The 18,137-nt window shown below is 43.6% G+C and overlaps 1 protein-coding gene across 2 annotated transcripts; it reads right to left on the bottom strand.

Moving 5' to 3' along the window:
* Positions 1-3,454: 3,454 nt before the first annotated feature.
* On the bottom strand, positions 3,455-16,874 carry LOC307236559 (actin-related protein 2/3 complex subunit 1A-A). Of its 2 annotated transcripts, none has more exons than XM_080009022.1 (10): positions 16,783-16,874; positions 16,092-16,205; positions 14,223-14,327; positions 12,990-13,212; positions 12,411-12,518; positions 10,355-10,561; positions 10,149-10,182; positions 9,728-9,918; positions 8,556-8,646; positions 3,455-3,992 (listed from the first exon to the last, which is right to left on the bottom strand). In XM_080009022.1, the coding sequence occupies exons 2-10, from the start codon at positions 16,153-16,155 to the stop codon at positions 3,987-3,989; spliced, it is 1,029 nt and encodes a 342-aa protein (XP_079865148.1). In that variant the 5' UTR covers positions 16,156-16,205; positions 16,783-16,874; the 3' UTR covers positions 3,455-3,986. The 2 variants fall into 2 exon arrangements, with proteins under 2 accessions (XP_079865148.1, XP_079865147.1); XM_080009021.1 differs by having other exon boundaries at positions 10,107-10,182.
* Positions 16,875-18,137: the final 1,263 nt, after the last annotated feature.

An 18,137-nucleotide genomic window follows, 5' to 3' on the forward strand; every position in this document is an offset into this window, starting at 1 on the left:
CAGGCCCAAACCAGAGCTGGCGCTCTGGAAAAATCTGTATGGATGATGAGAGGGGCGACTCCGAACACGTAAGAGGGGCCCCAGAATGGCTTGTGGTGTTGTCACAATGGCCAATTTGTGCTACCTACATCACTATTACACTTTGCCATTAGGAACACTCATAGAGATCAGTGCACAAGAGGAGAGGTTATAAGACGCCTCTAAACGCTGGGTGCATTGCATGAGCATTGCCTGAATGGGAAGTGTGCGCACATTACAACATCAGAAAAGCATTTTCCGCTCCCTTAGCACACATCCCACCACCCTTTTAGACATTTAACGACAGACTATGTGGACATGACATAACACATAGGGAAAATGAGATACATCCGTATAATGGGCTGTCGTTTTAGCAGGTGGGGAGGAGGAGTCAGTAGTGAAACCACTAGCCCAGCAGGAAGTCAGACTGGATAGACAACCTGTCCTGAGACGGGAGGGTCAACAACATGAGGACATAACACACCATCCTAGGAGAAGGGCCAAAGAAATTATACCTAGGAGGCCTGGTTTGACAATAGTGGCAGCCATAATAATACTGACACTTATGTTAATTCCAACCATCAGTAACAGAACACAGATACAGACAGCAAACGGGACTTTAGCAGCAGAAGTAATGGGAGTAATGCAGAAGAGTGACGGGCTGATTATGCCCACCACACAGGATTACAGTGGTAAAAAGGGCACAGGGATAAAGCGTCAGGTAGGACTGAGTAAACAAAGAACATCACAGTGGAGGTCCAATATGTTCTATAAATGGCTAGGGTTTTTAGCCAAGAAAGTCAGTCATGAGACCTGCGTGGTCAATTCCAGGAAGAAAAATTGGAGACTGCCCACACCTGGACTGCTTCTCCAAGTGCACAATGCACATGGCAGGAGGGGTAACAACCACAGGATAGAGTGCCGACCAAAACGTCTGCCCAGCCAGACTAAACAAAACGCTGACAGGGGACGGGAATGTGCACCCCGGTTATGTTAACAGGTCATTTAACAATACTAGCCCCTCCACCAGAGAAACCACGTACAAGGCATAAACGAAGTGCGACCACCCCATGGCCCACTAGATTCCCAGGTATACAGAACAAATCAGAACAAAGGGATGTAAGATCAGTTGGTTTCGCAAAGCCAACTCTGAGTTTGTTGTTGTGTTTGTTTTCCCGATACACAATACAACTTGATCGCATCAGATTGTGTTTTTTTCAAAATTTTGAAAGTTAGAATAAGATAGAAACATTATGCAGATACATTATTCTTTGTCCACGACAAAACCAACCTCAACACCAGTGGCAGGTGGCTCACTTCGACCGGGGGAGGGATCCAGCGGACCGGCCGCCCGAACGATCTGACCGACCTCCATGATTGGGCAGTACTGGAAGTCGTGGTCGGGTCGCGCCTGATAAAGAATTAAATTTAATTTATTTTCCAGAGAATGGACATCCTTCATATATGAAGGATGTCCATGAAGGATGAAGGACAATTAGTCAGGTGAAGCAGGCATATGAATGACTCTTCAGAAATACCATCATCCTTACTCTGGAAAACAGCAAAAACAGTTCTGAGAGGTATTATTCAATTCTCAACTCACAAAAAAAAGAATGCCAAAATAAACTAGAACAACCACTTAAAGACTTGCACTCCAACAAGCCCACTCAACCACTGAGCAAATCAAAAACAAGATCCAAACAATTAACCTTAACTTGATAACGGCCATGTGTTATCTGATCACAATTCCTCAAGCAATGAACAAGAGTGAATTATTTTGAATTCAATGACAAATCAGGTAAATTTCCTGCTAATCAATTGACATGCGATAAAGAATGGGTTGGGGTGTGGATTGCGGGGCCAGGTCTTGGCCCTGTGGTTGGTGGGCGGCCCGCTGCTGGGGTTGCCCGCCCTTGGGTGGGTGGTGGTGTCATGGCTAAACAGAGGTCCAGAATTGGGGCAAGTGAAAAATCGTGATCTCTGCAGGACGTCTCTATCTTATTCTCGCTTCAAATAACTTAGAAGAAAAAACACTGGAACCTGAACTGAGTCTGAAAAGTATTATTATAAATCAGATGGACCGATTTCTTTTTGATTGTTAATGGTTTTATTTCAAACACAACATCATAGGGCATATCAGCACACCCCCATATATCGGGTCAAAACCTACCGGTGACTACATAACACAGACAAACCATAAACTGCCCACCCGCTAAAATCTGAACACCTAAATCAAACCCAAATGTCCTTTCCACCTCTCCAGGTCAGCATGCTGGCCCCATCGCTTCACATCTGTCCTGATCCTCCCTCTCAGATCCATCCCCCACCCCCCAGTCCCTTCTGTGCCCTATGAGGTCCATCCTGGCCACCCACAAGTCTTTTTGAAGAGGCGTGCGATCAGCCAGAGCAGGAAATGCTCACTCCTACTGCCCACACTACCAACCCCGCTCTCTACCCTCTCCCAGTCATGTCATAATCCTCGCTTACCCTCCAAAGCAGGACTCCCGCCCTCACCCACACAACACCCGCAAATTGATAGTCCCACATGACATGGCGGTTGGTCTCTTTCCCCCAAGCACACAACTCGGGGACACCCAGGGGATTTTGCCAAGCTGTGCTGGTGCATGATGGCTCACACCGCCATGGCTATGTGGAGGCAGGCCCAGTTAAGGTCCTTGAGCTCATTGTCCAGGCCGTGCAGCTGGACCGCCGAGCCGTCTGGGAGAAGACCTCAAGGATGGCCTGCCGCCTTGTGTCGTTGGACCGCCCTGTCCCTGCTGCCCAAAGAAGCAGACAATGGAGCTCCTAGAACTGGAAGCTTTTGGTCCTCCTCTGCACCGGAGATGTCCCTCTATAAAAACAGGGTCCACGGGCTCTGTGGACCTGGTCTTCATGCCAACTGACATTTTGCTGCTGCATATTTGATTGCTTATTGATTAATTTTTTTAAATTAATACTATTATCTAAAGGAAATGGAATACTTTAAATTCTTATTTAAACGCACAATATGTAATCTCTGCCGCTAGGGGTCTCTCAATCAAAAACAATAACAAAAGACAGAGTTTGATGATGTTGTGAAGTAGTGTGGGATTATGGAAGTTGTCTTCATTGCACCATTGCCAATGAAAATCAATCTGACGTGTCTCCATGCCACTCCATATCATGTTATAGTACAAAACAGTGGCTAGCTAATGTTAGCTACCAAGTCGAGTCCCCTCCTCACTCTCTACTATCATTCGGTCTTCCCTGTGTTTCCACAGAACTTATTGCAGAAGTAGAAGGGGTAAAGGGGATATGACGCAATTGACATTTGACAATGTCTGTGAAAAGCTACATATTGAACCTTTAAAGAGCGGGCTTTAATTATGGCACTAAAGACATTTTATTTTGCTAGTGTTGTGCTGCACTTGCGCTGTCAACATAATAAGAGATTCAAGAGGATTCAAGGTTTATTTGACAGACGGATGAAAGAGTAGAAAACACACCAGTTTATTGCATTATTTAGTGGGCAAGGTGGAACAAGCCCCAGTTCAGACTTTATGGAAAGCCATGTCTTCCACCAATTTCCAGGATGTTGTCACTGGAGCTGCAGCTTTTTGAAAGCTACCTAAAATCACTGTGTAGTTCTGTCATGTGCAATTAACTGCCATTGAAGACTGTCGGACTCGTATACAACTGGTAGCTGTAGCAAATAAAATGAAAACTTAGCTTTCATTGCGTTTATGGACGATGATATCAATTTCAACAGACAATGGTTTCTAGCCAGTAAAAAAAAAAAGGGGTCTTTATTTCATAATTTTAAGAGCAGTAATTTATCAACTAACACCAAAAAGGCACATTTATTACATTTTCTTGGAAGTGGTCTGATACAATTGGAGGGTAGGAGATCGACTTTGTCTGGGAGAATCGGAAAAGCACTGGACAATATATTCACAGGTCCTTTCTCAGGAGTACCAACGTCCATCAGTCTAATGCTGAAAAAAAAAAAAGAAAACAAGAAAAATATGTTACATGCACATATTCCAGTGCATTTCACCAGAAGCAGAAAAAAATCCTTGCAAGTAATGTCCTTGTAATGCAATTTCAAGGACAGGTTTGTTATTTTTCGACCCAGAAAAATTGGTTATTGGTTATTGGTTGGTTCCAATCATTTATAAGTGTTCATAGCACAACCCTGCTGAACATTTTGCTATTAAGAAAATTGCTGCTCTGCTTTAGCATCCCACAATGGTGCTTAAATGCACCATGGGGCATTCGTTTAACCCTTAAAAAATGTAAAATCTACTTTAGCAAAGCACAATACTATCAATTAGATACATTTTATTTAGAACTACATTTTTGTAATTGCTGCAGAACATCCAAAGCGCAGGGCTGGCTACAGTCTTTTGGAGAGGAGGAAATTTGGGATGGCTGGATTAATACTGCAGTATCGATACTCACATACTACTCATTGGGTATCGGTTCCCTTTGAAAAGTATTGATTTAAAAGTTTTGTTTTTTTTATTCAATATGCGGCTGCGTCACTCCCGTGTCTTCTCTGCACTTTCGTAGCACATGTTTCTGCCAATGAAAAAACAGCAGTCGTGAGACAGGAGTAAGATAGATGGCACTGTTGGCGCGCATCACGAGATGGGCGACGCCCACGTGAAGCAAGAATCATGTGGTATTCACAGGATTGATTCACCCATTTCCTGCCTCTTGCAGGGAAAAGGAATGAGAGCACACTTCTAGTCCTCAGCAAAGAGATACCTGGAAACTGTCACCACTTCTGTTCCAGCAGAGAGAATGTTTTCGAAGGCAGAACAGACAATTAGTCAGGTGAAGCAGGCAAAATCGAATTTAAGCTGAAAATGTTAATGTGCTACTTTTCCTCAACACTGTGGTGGGCCAAGGGGGTGTAGTCAAGCCGCCACTGCAGGCAGGCAGTGCAGGCTACCATCCAGGGGCCACTCCGCTGCTGCGGATCGGCCGAATCAATGGAGGGACTCCGCTGATTCATCCGATCCTAAACCAGCAAATAAATACACGCCAACCAGCGCTGTTTTATCTCCACCTGCCTCCTCTTCCTTATTCTCTGGCCATGGGCCAGAGCACACCCCCACAACTGGCACTAGAACAGGATGGAGCAGCGCGAGGCAGAATCGCTGACACCTTCCCCCCTGGAACAGATGGTGGCAGCCGTTGCCACAATGCAAAAACAACAAGCCCTGCAGTTCTGGGAAATGGCGAGGGTCATTGAGTGGTACCAGGAGGTGCTCCATGCCATCCAGGTCCTCCTCCGGGAGCGCACCAGACAGGGCGAGGAACGACTGCCGGGCCTCCCTGTCCCCCCGGTACAGAAGATGACAAGGGAGGACGCTCCTCGCCAACTTTGAACTGATGGCCGAGGCGGCCGGATGAGGCGATCGTTCCCCTCTTTTTGGGAAAAGCCCAACTGGCAGCGCATGGCCTACCACCGGAGCAGCGGACGAGCTATGCTGTCTTCCGGAGGGTGCTGATGGAACGTGTTGGGAGAAGACCTGAGGGCTACCGCCTCCGCCTCCGGTCACTCCCCTACGACACCACGGGCCAGCCATTCCTGCATGCCCAGCTGCTCCTGGAGGTGGCCCAGCGGTGAATACAACTGAAGGAGCACTCCCCACACCAGATCATCAATCAGGCCACTGAACAGTGTGTGGACAATCTCCCGGCCCGCGCCGCTAGCTGAGTGCGCTGCCCCCGGCCAGCCTCCCTTCAAGACTCCCTCCAAGTCGCCATAGCTGAGGGGTACGCCCACACCGCCGCATACCGCACCGGACTGAAGAGGGGCCCACCGAGGGAGCAGCGGTACGCCAACTGTCAGCGACCACTGAGGGGCCCGCGCCTGGATCTGGCGTTGGAGTCATCCCAGGATGGCCAGTACCAGCGCCGCGGACCTGGCGGCCATCACCATCCTCATTTTGCCCCTCCCCCTGGCGGAGGAAGGATGACCACCGGTAGGAGACCAGCTACCTACCTACCCCGCTCCACCCCGCCAAGTGGTCTCGGGACCACTGGAAGCTGGGCAGACTCCTGGGCAGGTATGCTGGCGATGCCGGCGACCCGACCACGACTTCCAGTACTGCCCAATCATGGAGGTCGGTCAGATCGTTCGGGCGGCCGGTCCGCTGGATCCCTCCCCCGGTCGAGAAGGGACCTACCGTGTGCTGGTAAGGTTACAAGGGAGTAGACATCAGGCTTTGCTGGACTCAGGCTGTTGGCAGACGATGATTCAGCAACACCTCATTCGACCTGGGGCTTTGGTAGAGGCATCATAGGTGGATATTTGTTGTGTGCATGGGGATATTCACATATCCAAATTCGCTATGAAGGAAAAAAGCATATGGTAAAGGTTCCCTAGGCCCCGCCTGTTCCACCCCCTGATTTTGGGTACAAATTGGCTGGGTTTCAATTCAGTCCTAATGAGAGAAGCAGGGGGGGTGCGTTCACGGTCTGTAGGTATGCGCGTACTAAGTGTTGCACGGAGCAGGGCGATGCGGAGGTTGCACCGGCAGAGGTCACCAAAGCAGGGGAGGGGGAGTGCCAGGTGGTAACTTCCCTGGAACCCCCAGTCCATCCCATGGAGGATTTTCCCCTGGAACAATCGCGGGACGGTACGCTTCGTGGGGCCTCTGAGTGCGTAGATAAAATCGATGGCGTGTTGGTGCGTCCGGATGCTGTGCTCCCTCACCTGTATTTTGCAGTGATTAGGGATAGATTATATCAAGTGAACTGTGACACTCAGAAAAGGGAGAGGGGGAGAAGAGGTTACCCAATTGTTAGTCCATAAAAGCCTTCAGGCTGCTCATTATAATCCGATGGCCTGTCACTTAGGAATCGAGAAAACGGCGGCACCGTGCTGCCTGTCCCAAGTGTAGTATGTGAGTCTGTCCCTTAGTCGAGACGCCGTTTAAGAGAATCGCTATGGATCTCATCGTGCCATTAGAACGCAGTCCTCAGGGCTATCGATTTGTGTAAGTCCTAGTGGACTACGTGACCTGATACCCAGAAGCAGTGTCGCTGCGCAGTATTACGGCCAAAGATGTAGCGCAGGCGCTGTTTCAGGTCATCTCCCGGGTCGGGATTCCAAAGGAAATCCTGACCAACCAGGGCACTTTGTTTGTCACCCACACTGCGCAAACTGCATAGGTTACTTGGTGTCCGCTCAATTAGGACCAACGTTTACCACCCGCAGACAAACGGCCTGGTCGAGTGCTTCAGCAACACGTTGAAAAACATGATTTGGAAATTAGTCCACAATGACAGCCGCAATTGGGGCACATGGCTGAACCCCCTGTTGTTCACGGTGCGGGAGGTTCCCCAGTCCGGCAGAGGGTTTTCTTTGAGCTACTGTTTGTGTTGACGAGCTTCTCAACCGATTAGACACAGCTCGTTTTTTTACGACGCTGGATTTAATCGTAGCCGACTTCCTCTCCCACTCCGGGGGGGTGGGGGATGGGGGGTGGCTGTCGGCCGGACAGCACCTGGCCTAAGTGCGACATGAGGAGCGCATCGAAGCACCGAACAAACAATTTAAGCATTTTTTGCCTGCAAGCGTTTTCCTTTTTGGCCTATGAGAAACCTTTTTATTTAAACCAGAAGATAAGTACACGCCAACCAACCCTGTTTTGCCTCCGTCTACCGCCTCTTCCTCATTCCCTGGCCCTGGGCCAGAACACACCTCCACAAACACCAATCTGCAACTTACTTATTTAGTTAAAAAAATGCCAAGATATTTACCTTGTGAACACATGAAGGGATAACGGAATGTTAATTTAGTTTGGTCTTTTGTTTTTTCTTTCTAGGAAGGGATCCGTTTAAGTTGTTCTGTAAAATAATAGCATACTCCCAACATCTTTTTCTTGAGAACACTGAGTAAATTGAATGAAGGAAGGACTTTGCTTTTTAAAAGTTGCTGTTTGGAAGTGTTCATAGTTCTGGTTCAAAACGAAATATTTATGAAAGTACAAATGTGCATACTATTTTGTTGTTTATTTATTTATTTATATTTATCTTTATTTTCTGTAAAATGCTGGCCTATTTTTGCGTCTATTAGCAAAGGAAGAAATCTTAGTTTTATGTATTTTGTTTTACTTATATTTGTATTTTGTAATACATTTGTTATAGTGGCCAGTACTATATTACCAATAACAGTAATATAGACGGACTGATACCAATTAATAATAAGAATAAAGAAAGAAATTACTATCATTTTCATAAAAAAAAAAAATCGCATTTTCATTTAAGAACTTATCTGTAATATTGTTACATAAAATATCTTATTTGTATGTATTCGAACATATCCATATCAAATACAAAATTTTGGCATCGCCCATCACTAGGGGAAAGTTTCTGGTCTTAGGTTAGCATGGATGTAGCCAAAAGAGCTGATTTGCAGAAGTGGAAAAGATTCAATAAAACAAAAGGTGCACTTCAGATGACAAGCAAACTTGAGCAATTTACAGATTTACTTCTGATTTGATAATTGCAAAAGTGAAAGAAAAACAAACATACTGTACCTTAAATTCCCACAGCACCATTGCTCCATCCAGGCCCACACTGCTGTACTTTTCCACTTTGTCCCTCTCTCCAGATATAACACGCAGCTGGCTGCAGAAAACATACGAAAGGCCGTACTGTTTTTTTCTCTGTATATGTTGTAGTGTTAAATATGTCTGTTCCATAATTAATAACTGTTCATACCATAACCTAGCTGGACGGTTTTCTATTGAAAATGCACCACTTTGAGGCAGTTTCTCACTGTGCTAAATTGCAGTCAAATTAAGCAAATGTTTAAGACTTAAAAAATGGGATTAAATCTCCTACTGTATTCTTTTCTAAAAAAAAATTATGCAAATTCCTGTGATATGGTGAATGATAGAGAAATACAATTTTGCAAATGCATAGATGTTCACTTGGCAATGCTTCTCAAAAAGAAATATCCAGATCAGTGTGATGGTGGCACAACAGATTCAAGATTGAGTTAAGTGACCATAGCTCCTAGAACCTATGTCTGAATGTCTTATGAACACAAAACATTGTACACATATGCAGAAAAGCTGCTCTTAAATATTTTGAATTTTTGGAAAATTTTATTTTTTCAAGGCCAGTTGTGCACCACAGCCTCACTGGACCTAGTTTGACACAAAGACTGGATCTCGCAAACACAAAATCAGCCATAATTCAGTGTAGTTTTGTCCAATCATCTCACAATGTGGTCGTCTGCACTCTATTCTTAAGAATTTTTGAGAAGGGGGCCAGTGCCACAAGAGTATAGGGAGTATGTGACAGAAAATGAAAAGACAGAATGGAATTAACAAATGTAAAAAGAAAAGTGCATAAAAAAGAGCAATCAGGCCTATGTATAAATAGGCCTGATTGTAATAATGCAATGTAATAACTCTAATAACTCCTCAACTATCATCATCAGATCCTGTTGCAGTTTTTCCTTGCCTCTATGGTAGTGAAAGTAGTATTTATTCTTTAAAAGTATTTATATGTAGTTCTACAGTATTCGTAATTGACACATAATCAAAATGTGGAGCATTGGGTGTGCACACTTTCATACAAGCATCTCTGACTATAGGGGTGGCTATTGAAGCACTAGTCCATGGTTATATAATGGCTTGCAGTGGAGAGTCATGTTCCCTTGTAACCAATGTTGTCTATCTTCCTTCCTATCTATCCTTACATAATGCTGTTTTGGTGCAGGGTGGTCATCTCGTTTCTGGCGTCCTCGGTGGCCTTGTTGTCCAGGTTCTTGAAGTGTTGCATGGCCGAAATGCTACCCTTGGAGGTTTGCTTTGGAATGTCCAGTTTCTTGACAAACTCCAAAGCCCCAGGCACCTTATAAGTAAACCTGTATGGGCAACAATCATGACCCTAATACAAAAGGATGAAGGATTAAAAACAAATTTGAACGGGTTAAAATTCATATCAAAGCTACTAGGAATCCTTCTTCCACAATAAACACAAGCGATTCCCACGAGTGGTTCCCAATACTTTTAACACTGCAACCCACCAATCAACCCCCCCAGAATAACACACATGTGTAAACAGCTGATACTCACTGCAGCTACTAACTCAGTAGGGCTGACATACAGCACACTCACTAGAGGCAGATATTCAGTTGTCAGCTGGGTTGCCCTGAAGGTCACAAAGTCAAAGGTTAGAGCTGCCATACAGTAATGGAGCAACACACTTGAAAAAGGCATGTGAGGAAGTTCAGGATCCACAAATCATTGGTTGCATGATAAATATTGTATATTTAATCCTATACCCTGTGAGAATACTCTCTTAACTCCTCTGCAGTACTCACTCTTTCCCGTTAGTGGCATCAGCCACCGTGACACTGCTGTTGTGCGCCACCCAGGCCAGCTGATCCCCGCTGGGAGAGAAGGAGACACTGTGCACCCAGCCTCCGCAATCTTTATGCTCCAGCAGCAGCTCCCCAAACGGCATCTTGGCTCCCCAGGCTGTAGGGCCTGGCTTGGCCTCAATGTCCTTGATGTAGGCGGAGAATACCCTGAATGTAAATGTGGTCAGACACAGTATTCAATCAGGTCCAAGCCCGCTTAAAAGCTTTAGTTAATCTACTGAAGTGAAGTTAAGGTTTAACTCTGCTAAGCTGTTTTATTTTAAATATCACAATCTTAAACTTGAAATTTTCCGGAAAGACTGCCGTTATGTTTATCTAATAACGGTTTGATAAGAATATTGCTTTCTCATCTTCAAAGCAGAAATCCAAGAATAACATTTTTGATCTAGTTTAATCAAACTGCCAGGAAAGTGCAATATGTAGAAGAAGAAGAAGAAGAATCTTTAATTATCACACAACACACCACACTACAACACATGCACACACACATACGCACATGCTTTGGATGGTGGCCAGTGAAATGAGGCCTATGCATTTAACCCATCCTGGCTTGTCCTTCCTCCGGGGGGGCAGCCAGGAGCAGTGGGCGGCATTCGTCGACGCCCCCCCGGACCTGGTAACGAGTGTCCCTCGCTGGTCAGACGATGATGTGTGCATGTTTTTGGTGGGGGTCCTTACTGACGTTAGGTGGAGGAAACCCCATGTGAGCACGGGGAGAACATGCAAACTCCACACAGAAAGGCTCCTATTTGGGAGCACGGAGCACGGTGGGTTATCTCCCAATAGGGAGATAATGGATAATGGATGGATGATATTCAAAATTCCAATCACTGATTGCTGCCCCCCAGGAAACGGCGATACACGATTTTATCGGGGGCCCTCGCGTGGTGGGGTTCGGCTGCAACGTGCGCACAGTGGAGTGCAGATCACAGGCGCTCCTTCCAGTGATCAGCGCTCCGCTGTGCTACTCTGTTTGACCAGAGCGGCAAAATGCCTAGAACCGGAGCTGGGGGTCCATGTGCCTTTTTTTTTTTTTTTGGGGCAACGTTTCTCTATGGGATTGTAGAGGGGAAGTGAGATCCCGAATAGTTTCTCAACAGCACTGAGTGGAGAGGGCGAGAGCTTCCTCCCTCTCTCTCCCTCTCACAGCTCCAGTTTCAGAACACGGTAAAGAGATTTTTGAAGTGTTGATAGTGTTGACAGATTTTTCCGGGTTGATAAAAAAAACAAAAAAAACGTCTGTCATCAATGTCAATCAATCAATTGTCGATTGTGTCGATCGCCGATAGACAATTTAATCGTAAATCAGCCCAAGCCTAGTCCCTGACTACACACGTACGTACCTGACTGATGTTTTTTAAACACAGATGTTGTGGCTAAAGACAAAACTTGATGAATTGGACGTGCTTTGGGATAATGACTGCCCCTCGTATCTCTGCATTACAATGCCCCTTTGTTTGTTTTTTACTCTGCGTCATCCCGGGAAATGTAAACAATGGCAATAGAAACTGTGCATAACGTGCACAAGTATTAAGCAAACAATTTTGATTCATCAATATGTTATTACTTTATTTTTTGCCATGCTTCACAGCTGATAATCACTGGATGGATAATGGCTATACATCATATATATCTCAGAATACATTTAAAAGAACTAAGATCTTGTTTGTATGTATTGTATTTTTTCTCACCATGAAGATGAAAGATATATTGTTTAACTCAGCTTTGAGCTTTTGCATGACTCTAACACAGTTAGCATGCAGCCCATCCCTATCTCGATAAGGACACGAAGATTAAATTAGTATTGACCTTCTCATCTGAATGTCAAAAAGTGAATTCGTCCAAAATCCATAGTATTAGTACCCCTTTAAGACTGAGCTTCCGGCCTGTGAAGATCAACAAGGATGTTAATGTGCTGCCATCACTCTAATTTGAAAGTGCTGTATGTATTAAGCTACATATACAAATAGTAAAAACCATGCAGGGGGTCTCTGACCTGCAGTACAGGTCCGCAGACCCGGCAGCCAGCAAGATGTTGTTTGGGTGCCAGTCTAAACTCAGCACAGTCGAACGAATAGCCTTCTTAATGTGCTTGCTCAACCACCTGGAAGGAAATATAAGGGTGTTTTGATAACAAAAAACAGAGTTTCTCTGTTTCCTGGACATCCAGACATATGCGTAACACAAGCGTATGTATGTACATACATCGGCTACTTGCCTTTCACAGAGTATTTATTACTTGTATCCCTATTGCTTCCCACACATTTATATTTCATCATTTGGTGTCTGTAGAGATTGTTGGAAACATAGTTATGTTTGTAAAAAAGAAATGTGCACTACAAAAAATTAAATAAATGGAATGCCTTGTTTTGTTTTTAAGATAAATTGAGTGGCCTAGAATGAATGGTGTGTATAAGGCCATTCAGCCTACTTGAAAATTCTTGGGATCTTTATAAAATCGAAATAAGTCATGAATTTTAGAAAATGTGTTTAACTATTACTTGCACTAACTCGCATTATTCGGGGGGGGGGGGGGGGGGGGGGTGTATAGATATTTTTACTTTGTAGTGCTCACCAATCATTCTCTTTCTCAAAGTAGCAGACGGAGATGATGCGGGCCCCACTGCCAAGAGCAAACTTGTTCTCAAGGGGGGACCATTTCACGCAGGTGGCAGCTCGATTTATCCGAACCAGCACCAGCGTAGGTTTCCATGTCCCATCCTTCAGGGTCCAAACGTAAGCGTTCCGGTCGGCGGCGCATGTCACAATGCGATTCGATTCCGGGGCCCAGTCAATGCCTGGAAGCACATTTACCATAAAGGAAATATTCTCCACTCTATCCACTGGGCACACTAATTATCAGCTGTGAAGCCCTTAAACATAAAAATATTTCCGTAATTTCAGAGTAGCTAACTAAGTTTCCCTCTGCAGCCTTGCACGGAGCCCGGCAGTTAGCATGCAGCCCATCGCTAGCTCGGGGCTGGACACACAGGAATGAAATTGATGTTGACATTATTCTTCTTCTGAATATGGATAAGATAGATATAAAGTTAATTTCCCCATAACACTATAAGTGCTAACCCCAACTAATCAGTGTATCATCGTTCATTTTATATTCAATTACAAATGCTAATTCATATATTTTAAAAATAGAAAATGGCTCATACATACAGAACAGGACATAGACTTTTATTATATATTATTAGTATATTATTATTAAAATTTAAAATCTATTAAAAATCTTTGTAAAATTTGGCACATTTAGAGTTCAGGCATTTCCAGTACAAAATAACGTGCAGGCTAGTATGACTGCCTTTATGGAAGGCTTGACGGTTTGCCCATAAATTAAGCTAATTTGAAGTATTGTCCACCATGAAGACGTCAGTCATTTCATGTCTACAAGATATGAAACAAGGAAAGTGAAAATGTCAAACTCAAAATTTGCCAGATTTTCTAACATTTAAAATTTGAATAGGGAAGTGAAGTCAATGTCTAAATAAGAGAATCTGACCCATTTCCTACTTTGAACCTAGCATAAAATCTCAGGTTTGACACAAACAAAACCGTCCACCCATTCATTTTCTTTGTCTTTTTGTCTTTTGGTATAAAAGGGAGACAGCCTGTCCATTACAGGCTGAAACACATGCTATTTACAACTACACTTACACACACAGTTTAGGTGTCTCAAGTTAGCCTCTGGAGTTTTGAGGCAGCAGAGCCATGAGTGCCGACCTCAATAAAACTACCTGAATGGGAATTTCTCATACCTTTTTGTCAACCGTTATAAGCATAATTTTGGCAGTCATACCTGTGATTCTCCCACTGTGCTCACTTAACTCGTGGATCTTGTTCCATTCCTTGCCCTTCTTTTCATAGATGATCACCACATTGTTGTTGGGGCTCACCGCAATCTCTACAGACAAACAGGTGAGGACGTCCCCAGTTCATTGCATGTCAACATGATCACTAATGCTTAGTAATCACAGTGTGATAATAAATAGGTCATATGAACAATAAATAGGTCATATGATCAAGACAGCAATAAAGCTTAGAATTGCTTCTTTTCACCCCAAAGTAAAACAAGTCATGACCATAAACTTACTACAGAACTTCCCCAGGGCTACCATACTTTCTAATAACAGACTGTTTGCTAAACCCCTGTCCAGTCAGTTGTCTTTATAGACTCCATCACGCTTTTGGACTAGTGATTGTGAAAAGCAAGTACATTTTCATTTATTTGCATTCATTCATTTATCATACTGCTTTCGTCCAAAGCAACTTACACAAGAGGCTAGAAACAGTCAAAGCATGCATTGACCTCTGGAGTAACCTCGAATTTAAGTGCATGAGCACCTGTTTATAAATGCAACCAGATACAAGTGCAAGATAGCTGTAAGGAATCAGAATAAAAGTTGTGTTATTAGGTTATATTTTTCTTCACAATACGTACCCATATGTATAATATATCAATACAACAACTTAAAACTCATTAAGTCAACATCAACGAGAACAAGAATAGTTAGTCATAGCTAAGATAGGATCAAGTATTAAGGTGTTCCCGAAAGAGCAGGGCTTCTGGTGTTTTAAGTACTAACTATGTTGACTTTCTCCTGGGTGAACTGTGTTATGATATAAAGGAAGTAGCAATGAAAGGTTTGTCTCTTTTTTTAGATTTGGTTCTTGACTTGGATACATTTTCAGACTCTTCGTTTCTTTGACTCAGAAGAGTCAGTTGCTCTGTTGAATTGTGAATAGACAGAATTGCTGGACATAATCTCTCAAAAATAATTTACTTCTGTCAGAATGATTAAGTTTGGTGAAACTGAAAGTGTTAATGAGTCACATTGAATATGAATTATACGAAATGCCTTGGACTTTTTCCACATTAATTTAGTACTCTTAATTATTTGTAGTTTATGAGTTGAAGATTTACTCACTGGCTCACTCACTGAACCCAAACTTAAAGAGCTTGTTGGGCATGTTGCTAGGCGGTCTAGTTTATTGCCTATGCTTGAGGCGTATAGCCCGCAGCTCACGGCTCTTTTTGTTAGCGCATAAAGATTCGAGACTCAAGTGAATGCCTGTGTGCCTGGCTGCAGTTACAAAGCGAATGACTAACTCTTTTGCCCGAGTATCTCCTGAATCTTGAGTGGAGCAAATCCTTTATGAGTCCTGCATCGCTATGGGAACTCTGTCCAAGAAATGGAAATAGGCAGAGACATTAAAGTGGTGAAATAATCAGACTCTATTAAGCAGCTTACTGTATCCAATTGAAATGGAAGTTCAAATGTCATTCGATAAATATTCATATTGAGAATGACACTGTCACAGAACAATATTGCACCTGCTTTGCAGGGCAACGTCAAGTTCCGCTGGACAGACAATAGCTTTGAGCAAAGCAGTGCTAGCAGAGACTGAAGTGCATTGGGACACTCTTTGGATAAATTTCCGCTACTATTAAACTAATTTACTCTGCCCCTCCAGACAACCGAGACAGGCCGCCATTACAGGAGAAAGAGTAAATGCATCCCCGGGGTGCATTTGTGAGCGCAACACATCTGAGAATGGCCCCTTAGGTCATCCTGGCAGCAGGTTTGAGAGAATCGGTGTACGGCAGCAGTGTGTTTGTGATTGTGTGTTCCTGCATGAATGTGGCCTGAGGGGTTTGCAGACGTACGCGTCCCGTCTTTGTTCCAGGCGTGGCAGGATAGGGGCTCCAAGCCAAAGCTATACAGAGACATGTCTTGACGGAGGGGTAGAAGGCTCTGGAATGCAGCTTGGAATGGAGTGCCTGTCAAGAAATTGTGCAGCAGCATGTCCAGGAATGAAGAAAGGCAATGGAGAGAGGGGGGGGGTTGACACACAACTGACATTTTTAGTCAATGTTAGCTCAATGAGTAATGGCTTAACTAGTAGTGGATGATTATAAGCATAGGTGTGTAAACATGCCTTGATGTAAACATGCCTTGATTGTCACCTTGATTGTGAAGTTCCCGGTTTGGACAGAGCAAATGCCTTGGTTTTTAAATGCCAATCATTTTATACTACAAGGAATGGACTGTAACCAAGTCAGACTAGATATTTATCGCAGAAACATTCCAGTCAGAGATCAAACAGGTACCAAATCATTGAAGCAAAACATATATATTTCCTTCCACTGTTCCTTGAAAACACAATGACTGTAACTCACTCCCAGTAACTCTCATTTCACCTGATATGAAGTTATCTAATAAGGGTAAGTGCTTTTAGAAAGAAGCACATCAAAACAGTCTGGAATTGTTGTTTAATGCCTTGTAGCTCTACACATTAGGCGTTAAAGCTTACACCTGTGTTTGAGACACAAATATGACATAAGTAGTTGAGATTACCTTTGACTCTGTGAGTTTGTGGTCGCAGCAGAGATGGTTCCTGGACTATATCCGTGGACTGTGGGCAGTCAACAAGAACGAGGCTGTGTGAGTCAATGGTGGTGGGAGCAGTGGTTGAAGATTAAAGGGAAGGGAGGAAGGATGGAGGGAGGGATGGAGGGAGGGCGGGAGGGAGGTGTTTCTGAACAAGGATCACGGGAGATAGTTAGATAAAATTTACTCCATAACTGATTTTGAGATGAAACTTGTTAGTTATTTGGCAGTTATTTAATAAGGCATGGGTTGAAAATAGTGAACCTATCCTTTAAATGAAAAATAAAACATATTTGGAGGTTCTTTGTGGCTGTGCAGACCATTATTCTCTGGTCACTTGGCTCACTGGATACACTACTTTGGTATGGAGTGGTGCAGAATGTTTCGACACTCAATACTATTCGGTCAGTGCCATAAGGGGATTGAACTTTGATACCCAGGCCTACATACAATGAACATGTACATCTGGATACAGTACACACACTGACTCTTTGTCCTCAGGCCTGTACAGACACACAGACACAGCTAACAAATATTATTGCATATTAGATGTGTGAACCTAATCTTATCAATCAGTTGTTCATCGTCGTGTATCATCTTCTTGTTCAATTTTGCAGTTTGGAAAACAAGTGCCAATTTCAGTGGAGGATCTTGTGGCGCAATAGAAATACCTGTGACTCCTGACCCATGTATGAATCACATCGGCATTAAAGCGGTATTGACTTTTCAACGGGTGATAGTGTGGCGTACTTTGTGTTTTGTATCATCTCAGGACTTTGTGTCAACTTTAACTACAATTTTCAAACGACTTAAACTCATTCGTTTGTGTCAAAGTTTGTGGTAGAGCTTGTGGCACATTTTGTGTATCATCTTGTTACATTGTGGTAAATATTGTGGTTTGAAAACAATTTGCAATTTAATGTAAATCTATTACAGAAATTAAAGGGTCGCTTTAATCTGCAGGTTGTCAATCTGTGATTTTACAGTTTTACAGTTCAAACAGTTTATTTTCAGGGAGTCAGAGAATATATGGTCAGTTTGACCCGACAAATGGAAGGTGCTCAAGATAAGGCAAACTTTATGACAGGAAGACAAAGCAAACCTCACAACATGAGAAAGAAGGCAGACCTTATGAAAAGACGAACTTCACCGTAGGAGTCTAGTGAAGAAATCAACCTAAAGAGATATTTGAAAGAATTAACACTGTGTGCTGAAATTAAGACATGTGACAGAGGTTACATGGGGTTGTGTTTTTCATTATGTGTGGGCATATATTTTCATGTGATTACATAGATTTAGATATGTTGTTACGTTCCACCCTT

This window comes from Zeus faber (genome assembly GCF_960531495.2).
Source record: "Zeus faber genome assembly, chromosome: 11".
Taxonomy (NCBI): Eukaryota; Metazoa; Chordata; class Actinopteri; order Zeiformes; family Zeidae; genus Zeus; species Zeus faber.

Coding starts and splice junctions, on each gene's coding strand:
- LOC307236559 (XM_080009021.1), bottom strand. CDS start 16,155: ATGTCTCTGTATAGCTTTGGCTTGGAGCCCCTATCCTGCCACGCCTGG. Junction 13,213..14,222: donor GCACAGTGGGAGAATCACAG/GTATGACTGCCA, acceptor ATGTGCTTCCAG/GCATTGACTGGGCCCCGGAA. Junction 8,647..9,727: donor CTGCACCAAAACAGCATTAT/GTAAGGATAGAT, acceptor TGTTTTCTGCAG/CCAGCTGCGTGTTATATCTG.